The following is a 14,741-nucleotide window of genomic DNA, read 5'->3' as shown; positions in this document are numbered from 1 at the left end:
CAAAGTTGCTAAATAATATCTACAATAATCAAACTTCAACTACCTAATACCTATATTATATTAATAATTTATTAGTGTGTTAATAAATTAGTAAATTGTTTTCATACCAATTTGTTAATAATTTTTTATAAGTTGATTAGTATTTCTTAAATATTTAACAACAGCAATATCAATCGTTCTTATTTTGGAGAACTTTTATAATTGTCAATAATCGATTAATTGTATAATATTCATTATAACATTCGAATTATTTGGATGAAAGTGTAATTTATGTGTTTAACTAATTAAGTACTAATATACACATTACACATATTAATGCATTGTTTAAAATATTGAAACTTAGTATGGACGTATGGTTATATATTTAAATATTAAATATTACCTAGCTTTGTTACCAGTTACCAATTATGACTAAAGCCACAATGTCACATCTAAATCAGTAATAATAATAAGTGTAAAGTAATAATTGTAATAGTTTAGGTACCTTAAACTTATAATAATAGTTTTATATTTTAAATATAGTTCCATTTTTATTTTTTTACATTCTTTACTTTATAGACCTGCAGTTTACAATACTAAATGTATATCTTAGTACTTAATATGTTAAAGAATTGTTACATATCGTTATGTATTTTAACGATGAACCAAGTTATCTATTCGTACATGTTGATTATTTGGAGTTTTTTTGTTGTAGTTTTTACTTTTTTATTCAGTAAATATTTTTAATTTATTCTACCAGTCCAAAAATAATAAACGATTTTATTTTAAAATTATAATATATTTTTATCTGTTTTAAATATTTTATAGTTAAACTTGGATTATATTACTATTATTGAATACTTTTTAAAATTTCATAGGCTGTTCCATCATTTGTCGTTTTTACCTTTTTTCGACTGATATTCTTATTTACCTTCTGATAAAAGGTCAAATATTTAATAATATCGTTCTACGCATTAGCTCTACTTGTATATTTACTGTTAAACAAAAATCCTCGCATTCATAATTTTATTTATTATGTTGTAAATATATTGATCAGAAAGATAATAATGACTGAAAGTTTGTTTTAGTTCATAGCTTTTGTATTTTGTATAGTTATTGCTTATGTTAAATTACTACCATTGTTATTTGTTATTATAATAATACAGGTATACAGGTATAGTTAAAATATATAAGGTGCTGCTTTAATCAAAACTTTGTTGACAAATAAAACATAGAATATCAAATACAAACCAGTTCAATTGTATACAATATGCTTAAAACTTTTCTTAAAAATTGTTTTTACTGTATCTAATTTTTTCCTTGTATATTTCAGATGAACAAAAACACGACAATTCATTTTGCAAATCAGCTGAGTGCTACAATAGCGCTATTTTAAAAGGATTATGTCCCTTTTGCCCAACGAAGCTGAGGGAAATCAATTGTTTAGATGAGCATGTTCTAGATTTCCATAAACCTTTATTGTTAGCCTGTGATAAATTAAATAAAACTGATAAAAAATAACTGACTAATCGATGATCATCGATGTATCATAAAATATATATTTTATTCTGTTTTGAAACATGGGTTTTTATTGAATAAAATACAACACTAATGCACGCGGTTTTGGTTGCTTTTACATGCTTAACGTCCAACGGTAAGTATCTATATATATTTCAGAGGACATAGTACCCGCATGTGTTGTCTCCGTCTTACACACGTGCAACCCCACGTAGCCTTTTATTGATATTATTATTTTTAAGTAAGTTATGTAAAGTTTCAAAAAGATCATAACTTGCTTAAAAATAATAATATCAATAAAAGGCTACTTGGGGCCCTGGATAATTATCTTACCTTTCAATTGTTTAATAGGTCAGTTCAAAAATATCAAAACTAACAGTACAATATTGAAAATGGTGAACGAAAATTTTCTATGTCGTACGTGTGTAAGACGGAGACAACACATGCGAGTTCTACGTCCTCTTAAGAAACAACATACTCTAATACACAGTTTATATAATATGATTCGGGGTGGTATTATAGCTTTATGTAGGTCGTAGAAATTCATCTTATAAGGACGTACTAATTAAGTTGTGAATTTTGTTATATGCACATAATAATATATTGTTTAACACATATAATATATACTGTAAATCGTATCGATTTCAAGCTATTATAATTTTTTTTTTTTAATTTTGTTATTTTCTCAGTTGAATATGCAAACCAGCTATTGCTTTATCCGTGTCCCAACAACTGCGGAAAGAGCTACAAATTCAAAAGCAGTCTCAATGGCCACTTTAAGAATGAATGTGGTAAACCACCAATGTACAAATGCCCATATTGTAAAAAAAGATGTACATTGAAAGGCAACATGAAGAGACATATCGTATTGGTGCATCATAGAAGAGCAGTTGAATCCGATTTCAATCTGCAATTTACCACAAAAGCTGCGTTTTTTTAATGAACTCGTTCTCTGTGTAATCACTGAGGTTACCTATAATTTATTTATATACCTATCCACTTAATATTGTTGCTTGTTTTTATTTATAGTTATTTGTACAATTATTACTTATAAATATAATTATAATATACTATAACCAATTAAATAGATACCTAAATATGTTTACATAAAATATTGTGTATGTGTGTGTATTATGGGAATATATGGACATAATACATTTTAACTATTGCATTCGTTAAATATTTAAGTTAGTTTTAACCACGATGAATGACTTATCAACACTCGCTATACTATATTTCAGTATACACACTACACAATCCAAAGGAAATGACATTCTTTTTTCGGGTTAGCATGCAATTGTAGGTAAATGTAGATTTTGCAATTCTATATTATATCGGTATTAATTTTTTTTGTTTTTTTTTCCATCCATTAATTCCAATATAATTTGTTTGTATTCGTGATAACCTACCATTTATATTGACTTAAGCGTTAAGAATATTATTAATGAATAGGGTGGATGGAATGATCTCAATAATATATGCTACATTTTTTCAACCCCTTCTTAATTTATTTTATAAAAACAACATTTTTAATGTCATCCAATTATGTATAACTAAAATCCGTCAACATTCTATTAAGCTACTCTCGTTTTAATATTCATTCGTAGAGTTATAAAAAACAAATAGAACTATTTTTAACATTAATCAATCTATTAATTTAATTAAATATCTGTAACCAATGTAATATCATGTCTGTGTTACCTTCATGTGTTTATATATTGTATCTATTTTATTATATTAGGAATTGTTCGGGTGTCATTAATTTATATATAAACAAATATTTAATATTATGATTTATGAGTTATGACCATACTGATGATTGCTGATCGGTTCCTTTGTTCGACCGGCATCGGAAATTGGAATGCGGCGTGCTATCACAGTCCGAGACGTGTACGGTGTGTAGCAACATAATATTTAAATAGCGCTGCAATGTCAAGGACCCTGCATGTTGTGAACATTCATAAATCATAATTGTTATCCTCGATTGAACAGACTATTTCCGTACATGTAAGTTGGACATGTCATGCATTTATCAGCCTCTACATAATAATTATGTGTCAATGTGTTATTGTTATATTATAATTTTATTAATAGGTAATCTACCTACTTAGTATATCAGTCACATTATGTATTCATTATGAATTATGTTTTGTTTAATAGTCAAAAAAAGAAGATAACATAAAAACAACCTTCTATGGATGTGTATATTATTACTAAATGTATGTTGTTTCTTCGCTTATAAGCTTAACTACCAATATAATTAAAATACAGTAAAATCCCGTTACAACGAACTCCAGGAAACCAAATTTTTTTTCGTCATAACGGAAATTTCGTTGTAACGAAAATTCGAATAAGCTCTTTATAAGCCCTGCTTTTCGGCAGGGAACTTCTATGACTCGTTATAACGGGATTTTTCCTTGTATTGGTATTCGTTGTAACGGGAATTTATTGTATTTGTGGGTATTTTCTTGAATCAAATAAGATTCCTGCTGCTGTTATCGCTTTATAGCTGTTCGATTACACTATTAATTTGTAGGATCCCTGTTATGTTAGAAATGATAATCATGCCGATAAAGGGTAATTCATTTAACTCATTATTTTAGAAAACACTTGTTTCTAAATAATTATAAATTGTTATAAAACAACATTATTGGAAGAAAATAAAATTGTTATTACTTATATCGTCATTTTTTTTGTTAGACATTTTTTTGAATGACAACATACATTTTTAATTTCAAATACTGAATCATAATATATAAATATTATTTGGAGTACATTGATCTGTTAAACATCTGTAGAAGTACTCCAAAAAAATATCTATTTTATAAAATGGAATTAAAAATACCAATTAAAAATATTTAAAAAAATGTTTATATAGTTTTTGAAATAATAAATGTCTAAATGAAATGAATATTAAATGGATCACCCGGTTTTAAACCATATAGATACATCGATATAAGACTTGTATAGCTCCGTGATTTATAATAATCGTTTATTCTAGTCTTCTTTTCATAATTTTAGTAGCCCGATTCATCTGCACAAATGAATGCGGCCGATCGTATAAATACAAGCAAGGATTGGGACGACATCGAAAATATGAGTGTGGTATAGATCCGAAGTTCGAATGTTCGATGTGTAAAAAAAGGTTTAAGCAGGCTTGCAACGTCAAGTCTCATTTTGTAAATTTTCACTAAATTATTATTTTGGATTGACCAAATAGTTTTCGTGTACATGAGTTGGATGTGTCATGTGTTTTATCAGCATATAATTATATGTCATCGTTGTATAGTAAATAATAATATTATAATATTATTGCATTTTGTTTTTTTTTAATATGAAAATTTATTATTTGTACAAAATATACTATGCGTACAATAAGTAAATCTTATGAGGGAAAAAATTAGGAAGCATGAACGAGTCACCCAGTGACAGTACTCTAGGGTCCACAATATTATCGTATTATTATCGTATGTATGTCTTATAAATAGGTAACCTTCTTGCCTAGTATAACAATTATATAATTGTATTAATTATGGATTATTTTTATTTTAATGTCAAGTCAAAAAAATAAGATAAAATAAAAATAACCTTCTCTAAATGTTTGTATTATTTCTAAATATATATTTTGTGTCACCGTTTATAAACTTAACTATATCTACAATTAAAATGTCTGTGTGTACATGATTCATTCATAGTTACACTAACATAATGTATACTTTAAAGTTTAAAGATTGTCCTGAGTGTCTTTACTAACAACAATACTTTGTACTTGTAATAACTAATAATATAATTAGTAAAATATTATAGTATTTATATAAGCCGTGGTATATACTTATACTCTTATGACGTCAGGATCCAAAATAATCGCCTGTCCACACTACCGATTATAATTGCAGTGTCTGGTTCATGTGCTTGAATGGAGGGCGCGGCTTGTTTTACTAATACAAATATGAATTGGAATGGCATCAGTAAATCAAGTGCGGCATGTTCCTTCAATTTGAATGTCCGGTGTACAGCAAAATGTCCAAATAGTTCGTGGGCATTAAAAGACATATTCAGAACATTTACAACAGTATCTTCGATTGAGTACCTATCAACCAAACCAACCTACTACCCGCAGTCGTCTTATACGATTTGGTCACTTACATAATACCTATCAAATTTTTTGTTTATTATACTGATTAAATATTTGATATAATTACCTAATTAGGTAGGTACGTATTTAGCTATAAACGTCACTGTATTAAAAAATATATATAAATATATTTATTTGAGTTTTTTATTTTAATATGCAGTCAAAAGAAAAAAAATTAAATAAAAAATGATCTCATAGATATGTATTCTTATCTATTTATACGATTAAAACAATTGCAGGTTGTACTCTTAAATTAGTTAAATCAATTACTATTGTTACTTCTATACCTGCGTGCATTCGTGGTTACAGCCACTTGATTTGACCACACTTTATATTAATTTAAGACCCAAATAGAGTTTACTGACGACACAACTATGCTTGTTATAGTATTAACTTAAATAAGTAAAAGCAGTACAAAATATAGTATAATATATAAACCATAATCATATGACGTCGTGATCTATATTAATCACTTATCCGTGTTAACGTTTATGATTATAGTGTCTCGTTTCGTGTGCCCCAGCAAATGTGGCAGGTCTTACAAATACAAGAAGGGATTAAACCAACACCTGCACTACGAGTGCGGCATACCACCAAAATTCAAGTGTTTGCTGTGTAACAAAAAGTTTAAGCAGCGTAGTTCCATCAAGCTCCACTGTTTGAACGTTCACCGTATCAATTGAGTAGACAATTTCATTGGAATTTAATTTAATGAACAGTTATTGTTTTTTATTTTATAGGAGATGATTGTATACCTATTTTACAAATCGTAATATGGTTTATCGCAGGGGTGGTATATCGTATATTAGATTTTTTTTTTTTTTTGTACAGTTAAAATAAAAATTAACTTTTATATGTGTATTAATTTACTAAATAATAACATGTTATTTCATCTTTGTATTATACCGAACTATACAATTAAAATGAATACACATAAGATTCGTTACTCCAATCTGCAGCTGTTTTTTGCCTTAAAACACAATTGCACTGGCCACTGAATCTATACTTGGAGGAATCTAGAGAGTGTGTATCAACAATAATTTACTATACTTGTTATAATAATATAAAAAGCATTAACCATACCAATAATTTATAGTACATTAGTACCTATATATATATATCATATATGAACCATATAAACATAGATAGGGAATTAGGTATATGATGTGATCTATAATTTCTCATGTCACCATTTATGATTACAGAGTCTCGATTCGTCTGTTCAAACGGATGTGGCAGGTCTTACAAGTATAAGAATGGAGTTATGCAACACCTACGTTACGAGTGCGGTATACCGCCAAAATTCAAGTGTTCGCTGTGTGACAAAAAGTTTAAGCAGCGTAGTTCCCTCAAGCTTCACAGTACTAACGTTCACCGTACACTAATCGATTGAGTAAAGGAACCGTTTTACTAGAATTCAGTTTAATTTACAGTTATTATTTTATGTTTAATAGGAGGTAATTTGTTTAAAAATTTTAACCGTGGCATTAAATTAATTTTTATTTCTTCTTTTAATGTGCATAGTGCAATCAAAATTAGAAGGTACAATAAAAATTACTTAGTAGACGTGTATTAATTTTCTTGATATAGTAGCATGTTGTTTCACCTTATAATATATGGTACTTACTTATATTTAAAATCAATGTATATGAATCAAATAAGATTTTTACTCATATCTGTAGCTGTTTGAGTCTCATACGTTTATTACATACTATGTACTTTATGGGTTCAGAGAGTTTTTATTAACCATAATTCTGCATTTTCTTGTTATAATAACGTAATAAGTAACGTTTTAGTATATTTACTAAAAATGTAGTATCTGTAATGTGTACACCTATATTAACCGTATACTCATAGCCATGTAAGTAGGTACATAACTGCTTATATTGTGTGCAGTGGCGCCCAATATATATTTTTCAGGTGTAGCAAGAAATAATTCTACCCACCCACCCACCACCTTATAAACTCAAAAGTCAAAATAATATTATTTTAATTGATAATATTAGTAAATATTAAGGTACCAACCAATATAATCTGTGTTTTGTCAGAATAAGGTGTATTAATTTTTAAAGAGATATACATTAATATACATTCATACCAATATGTAACAGGCATTATATTTTTTAAATTCATTAAAACCTTCAAAATAAAAATTTATTTTCGAGTATTATGTAAATAGTATACAGTATAGGTGGTTTACTGTTTATTTCAAACGGTTTACGAAATATAAAGCATGAACAAAATACAATAACATTATCATTATTTTAAAATAATTAATAATGAACATATTTCAAGTTAATTATTTTATGTTATCATACCCATTACCTAGTACCCACCCTCCCCTTATTTTCAAGGTGTAGCGACCGCTACACCTAGTAATAGGGTTGGGCGCCACTGATTGTGTGTATTTATAAACTTTATTCACCAATAAACGATAGCAACAAAGGAGTAGTATTGTTCAAACAGAGCCTCCTTTGCTGTCGGATAAAGAAACGTAGCTAACTGCATGATGTCGTGATGCGCTTGTCCGTGTTATTGTTCATGATTGCAGTGTCTCAATTCGTATGCTCGAATAGATGCGGTCGGTCGTACAAGTACAAGCAAAGATTTATGAAGCACTTGCGCTACGAGTGTGGCGTGTCTCCGATATTCAAGTGTTCGATGTGCGATAAAAAGTTTAAGCAGCGTGATTCCCTCAAGCTCTAGTTTTAAAGTTCACTGCACACTCGTCGATTGAGTAAACTGAAGTTATACTGAAATATAATTTACAATTATTATTTTATGCTTAATTAAAGACCTTCTAGTTGTTAAAAAATCAACGTTTTTATTAAAACATTATATTTTTAAATATTTTTTATCCTTATATTTTTAGTAGTTTATGAGTTATACGTATTTAAAGTTTAGACAAATGGAGTAGTGGACAAACATTTTGCGGGGTAACCACTCCACTCCGTGCATCAAAACTTTAAATACTTATAATTTATAACTCATTAACTACTCGCCCTAAATTCAACTTTGATGTATCAAAATACTCAAAAAAATATTCTGCTTTGGAATATGAAATTAAAACTATGTTGTCATACAAAAAGGTAAAAATATTAAGTATAAAAAATATTTAAAAATATAATTTTCTTAAAAAACCGTTGATTTTTAACAACTTGAAACAATGTAAAAGAATATTTTCAAAAACATGAATACTTTTTGAAATAATGAGTGATTCATGATTAATATGTACGTACTAAAGACATGCAAGGACCGGGCCTTAAAAAAAAATAAAAAGGGATAAATTGGGTTTCTTTTTGGTAGAATTTTTCAGGCCAGGCCGAACTCAAAATATTAAAACCAAGGATAGAACAGCTTTTTTTTAATTAAAACTTTTCGGGCTGAGCCGGCCCGGACCTAAACCAAGGTTGGATCGGACTTATTAAGCATTTTATACATCTCGCCTTGATATTTTTTAGTTTTTTTTTGTATGAAATAATCATTATTTAAAATTAAAATGATAAGTTTTAACGTTGTTTGACGTTGGAATAATCACAAATAACAAATATGATGACATTTTTGTACACAAGCAACTATTACTCACTTACATTTTTATTATATAGTTGAATTTAAAGAGCTTAGGATGATTTCGGGCCGGTTTTGGACTTTTTTTTACAACATTTCTTAGACTATTGGTTAGGCCGTAAATATATGGCCCTTGCAGGTCTATACTTTATGTGAGTTATAAGATTATTTATGTTTTAATAACATATTATATTGTAAACAAAAGTGAGTACAGTTTGTGTTACAAAAGAAAAGTATAAAATAATATGTTAAATGAGATTCGGGTTATCTAGCGAACTTTTGTACTTAAAAGTTTTATAGTTATAGGGCCAGTCATCATTATGCCCTACCCTAGCAAATATGGAAATGGCGCCCCTGCCTACGGTTATTTAAACTACATACTTTGATCACACTGTTGAGCAGTAGGGGCCCAGAAAATGTTTACTCACTTATATTTTCTATACTTTTTATAATTATATAATAAGTAAGTACCACAAATTATTATAATTATCTAAACCGTTTAAACGTAATTAAATAACTTTATACCGTTGTAATCAGTAATAACCGCTTGTTCATGTTACCTTTTATGCTCTTACAGAATTTCAGTTCGTGTGCTTAAACGGATGAGGCTGATCGTATTAGTACAAAACTACAAACATGGAGTTATACAATACCTGTGCTACAAGTGCGGCGTGTCTGGTGCCTCCTTTGTCAAAGTGTTTTGTGTGCAATAAAATGTTCAAATTCCATAATAATATATATATATATCGAATAACATGATATTATATATCATGAGCATACTAGACTACGTCACCACCAACAACCTTTAGCCTCAAAACGTTAAACATGCCTATACTGTGTTGATCTTCTAATGTACCTAATATAAATACCTATTTAGCTAATGTATACTTGATTTTGTGAAGACTTCAATAATAATTTGTTGTTTTCTATTTCAATAAAATTGTTTTTATATTGTTCATTTTAATACTAATTAATCATCTTTTTTATCGTTTATACAATGATAAATGATCAAAGTATCGTATGTTTTGTGTTTTTGTTGTTAATTTGTTCGTATTTATTTATCATTTACCTATTACCTATTTACTTTATTATATAGTAAAATAATTTGAACGTTTTGGTATTATGTTATACAATATATACTATGATATATTAATATATATTATCATGAAAAGTGTAAGGTCACCGCAGGAATTTTTTAGAAAGACAAATTGTTTTGTTTTGGTATATAGTTATGTATACTTAAATATTATTATTAATGTGTTGTAGCTCCACTTTTCTTTTGCCTGCTATTTGCCTTATACCTTTCCCGTAATGCATTTACCTTCGATCTCGTTATATGCGTACCTATTATGTTTAGTTTGATGACTTGATCAAGCTTGTAGTATTGAATTGTTGGCTTTTTATACGTTGTGTTTATGTCCACACGCTTGTACTGTCTATAGTCTATACAATGCTGAATTATATATTATTCAGTGGCTTTCTCGGGAATTCTCAATTATGGGTGAAGGACATGACAAAATTAAAAAACACCTTTATTACACACACTTCCTAAAAAATAACATATTGAAAGTCAGTGGCGTCCCTAAACCCTTTTATAGGGGGGGGCGAATTTCATACATTATTTATATATTATATATAAACACACAAATTACTAGGTAGGTGATATAAATTACCAACATTTGAAGGAAAAAAGGCTATGGGAAGAGCAACTGCCCCATTCACCCCCCCCCCCTAGTTGAAGTAAGATGTATTTGGGTGTTTGACAATTATTTTATTTGAAATTACATTTAAGTACTTCTATAATTACTTTCGTCATATCTTTCAATGATACTCAGTTTAGTTTAATAACATAATATTATATTATGTTATTATATTGATTTAGATCAAAATAAAAGTCAAAATGATTGATGGATGAACTTACCCCCACCCCTGAAAATGCCACTTCTGCATGTAAAACACAACAATAATATAATGACATAGATGATATGTGTGTACGTGTGCGAACTTAAGCTATATTATATTTTACTATTACTTTTGTTTATCGGACCCGAGATTCATGTATTTTTTTTTCTGTTTTCTGTTCTTGACCATATCCATGCGTAGTTTTTGTGATACCGCAACAACCGGACGACTACACTTACGAAGAACATTTGAAGCGGAGAGCCGCTGCCAAACAATTTTCTCAGAAGCGGATCGAATGTCCAAAAGGTTGCGGTCGTACCTATAAGCGTATAGAACACCTGAAGCGGCACCTTGTAAACGAGTGTGGAATGCCACCATCGCACCAATGTTACTATTGCCCACGCAAGTTCGCGTACAACTTCAGCAGGAGGAAGCACATGGTAATCGTACACAAAAAAACTGTCACGGATTTTATCAGTACTCCGCCCGGCCCGTTCCACCAATCAACTCCCATCAGTAGCGAAGTTTCTGGCGGCGCACCTGTCACTGTCCAAATCGTTAACGGCCAATCACAATAAAAATACCATTGCACGGCTGTGGGATCCATATTAGAAGAGTGTGCTGCAAATCTTCACCTATTGTAATAAAAGTTAGAAGAAATGACACATATTTGTATCCCGATTCCCGTTTATCTAAGATTACTTTAAATTTTTTCGATATTCGTCTCATTGACACAAATTAACTAGGTAGTAAATATAAGTTTAAAAAAAAATAATTATGATCTTATTCTATCGATTTTTAATATTGTATTTTCTCTACTTTCAAAAATTCAAAAAATTCGTACCTATATATTGAAAACGAAATAATATATTTCGATTTAAATTGCATACATTAATGTATACCATAAATAAGCCATAAGCTCACTATAACTTAAAATTAAAATGCATGTTTAAATATACTTGATGTATTATAATAATTTTACTATATTATACTCTTACTATTATTACATTTATTTACTATTATTAAGACTATCATTTTAGAAATTTTTTACGCGTTTTTTTAAAATACGAGCATTTGAAACATTGTTTTAATAGAAAGTAAGTTGTATTGTAGAACGTTTCATAGTAACGAGTTGTTTCTTATATTATTGACTACAAAACATTATTAATTTATATAATTATTAATTACTATACCTCATTTTGTGTTTAATTTGTGAGTGTGTGCGTATGTTTTCTACCAGAACTATATCCTACTCCTATTAAAATGTTTTAGGCCATACAACTTACTATTAGATTAAATGTTTAACTTTTTTTTTTACTTTTGATGAAAACTAATATTATTTATATAAATATGTTTAAATATATTAATTAAAACTAAGGAATGTTAGTGATGACAATATGATATACATTATGAAAGGTTTTGTTATATTTAAACTAGTAACTATGTGCAAACGTTAACAATATAGTAGGTTGTAGGTATCTATGTTAATTAATTATGGATGTAAAAAGTTTGTAACTTATTAAAAATGTCTGTGAATTTCAAATATCTATTCTTCATATGTGTACTTCGTACAATAGTTTATATAAAAACTTTCAAGTCAATACATTTCAACGTTTCGGAGTCATTAATATTATATATTTATAGTGCTTATGAATTTTTGTGTAATATTAAACATAAAATTTAACTTATTGACACACAATATATATTCTGTGCAAATTTAAACCAGATATATAAACTTAACAATGCCCAAAATCATTTATTAATTAATATTATATTACGACTAATAAAATGAATTTGTTAATTATAATATCACACTATACTATATTTTTTTCATCTATGTTTGTGTTAAGTATGTTATATGATAATGTGATAATGTAATCTGAAAAATAATGTTTAAATAATCGTAGACAATTATTTTCTAAAAAAAAAAATTAAAAAATGTTTTGTATATTTTTTTTAACATAAACTATATTATAATAATGTATGTATTTATCAAAATGTTTATAAGTTGTATAAGACTTATACTATAAGTAAATTATTTACATTAAAAAGATAAGAAAACTCCAGAACAATTTCAGAATTAAATAAACAATGATTTAAATTCAAAAATTGTATTTGTTTATACATATATTTATATATTACAATATTTACATTAAAATTAGTAATTGGTAGGTACTTTATTGCTATAATTGTATTTAGAAATATAATATGAAATGTTCAATTTTTTAAATAAAAATTGCAAGTAATGTAAGTTAAAAATAATTATTAATTAAATTGTGTGATTTAGAGTTAAGAGTTAATTATTAGTACATAGATATTTTATCTAACTGTTTATTTACTCATATATTTTTTAATGTTTTTTACAGGAATATATTACTCTATAATTAACAGCACTACTGGTATTGATATTTGTTTGGAAATAAAAGTCTTAGCAATTTGAACTATGAATGGGAGCTGTAATTCAACAAATTGCACATATTATCTCAAAAGTGATGCTATGAAGTATTAATGCATAATTTTTTTTTGCCAAAAATGTTTTTTTTAAACATTATTTATTGATACTAATTTAATATTGTATTTTGTATAATAAAATGTATCATAAATTATTAATCATTCTTTGTTAAAATTTTTAAAAAATAGAGTGTGCTGGCAAACAAACAATGCACCAATAATTTTTATAGGTTATCAAGAATCATAATTTTATTAAAAAAAAAAAAAAAAATGGATAATATAATAATACATGAATATCAAACAATAGTAACTAACAATGGCTTGTTACTTGTTTTTTCTTTTCCATTTAAATTTTTAGAAAGTTATGAACTGCCTGATATGTGTGTACTTAGAGAGAGTATATACTTCATCGTAGTGATAAACTTATATATTAATATTGTTTGCTTGGCTGTTGTGTGATTGATCATGGTATTTTAAATAAAATATTGAATTATAACTGCTAAGATATTTTATTTTTCTGAAATATAGCTGAATGACATTTAAAATTAATTTGTGTCATTTTATCTTTTGTTATCAGGTGCCGATGAGTCCACTGCAATGCCACTAATGTATCGTTGTCCAAAAAACTGTGGTCGACGATATACACGAAAAGATTCAATGAACCGCCATGTAACATATGAATGCGGTGTTGAGCCTCAGTTCAAATGTAGTTTTTGTAATAAAACTTGTGCCCAAAAGTATAATCTTAAAAAGCATATGATCACTGTGCACAATTATATTCATTTTAACCACTCCTAATTATTATATTACATATTTAACTTTATGAATACTAAAAATGGCAGTTGTGTAAATGTATTAAAGGTAGTTCTGTTGTATGTTATACTGTTTAATTTTACAGATTTATTTAATTTCTATTGGTTATTTATTGTTTGTTGTGTTGTTTGAAGAATGTATAACAGTGATTTTCTATGATGTACAAAAAAAATATATACTATAAACATGTTTGGGTTAAAAAAGTATTATTACAAAAAAATTAATACAGTATTTTTATCGTCAATTCTTTCAATCATTTTTATACTAATAAATTTTCCTGAAATAGTTCGTTAATCGATCTCTATGAATAATAATAAGTACAAAATTTGTGATATGCTATGTTATGCTATGTATGTATGTATATATATATATATAT

General features: G+C 27.6%; 1 protein-coding gene and 1 long non-coding RNA gene across 2 annotated transcripts; both read left to right on the top strand.

The window, feature by feature from the left end:
- The first annotated feature begins 1,046 nt into the window (after positions 1-1,046).
- Positions 1,047-2,437, top strand: LOC132919144 (zinc finger protein syd-9-like). The gene is made up of 3 exons (XM_060980489.1): positions 1,047-1,056; positions 1,313-1,468; positions 2,187-2,437. Exons 1-3 carry the CDS (start codon positions 1,047-1,049, stop codon positions 2,435-2,437), a joined length of 417 nt encoding a protein of 138 aa, XP_060836472.1.
- A 15-nt stretch (positions 2,438-2,452) lies between these two features.
- On the top strand, positions 2,453-7,355 carry LOC132920705 (uncharacterized). The gene is made up of 2 exons (XR_009660768.1): positions 2,453-6,655; positions 6,838-7,355. It is a non-coding gene; the product is annotated as an uncharacterized LOC132920705 (long non-coding RNA).
- Positions 7,356-14,741: the final 7,386 nt, after the last annotated feature.

This window comes from Rhopalosiphum padi, chromosome 2, assembly GCF_020882245.1.
Source record: "Rhopalosiphum padi isolate XX-2018 chromosome 2, ASM2088224v1, whole genome shotgun sequence".
Classification (NCBI taxonomy): Eukaryota; Metazoa; Arthropoda; class Insecta; order Hemiptera; family Aphididae; genus Rhopalosiphum; species Rhopalosiphum padi.
The sequence above is the reverse complement of the archived record's forward strand: the minus strand, read 5'-3'. Positions and strand labels throughout refer to the sequence as shown.

Coding starts and splice junctions, on each gene's coding strand:
- LOC132919144 (XM_060980489.1), top strand. Junction 1,469..2,186: donor TAAACCTTTATTGTTAGCCT/GTGATAAATTAA, acceptor TTATTTTCTCAG/TTGAATATGCAAACCAGCTA.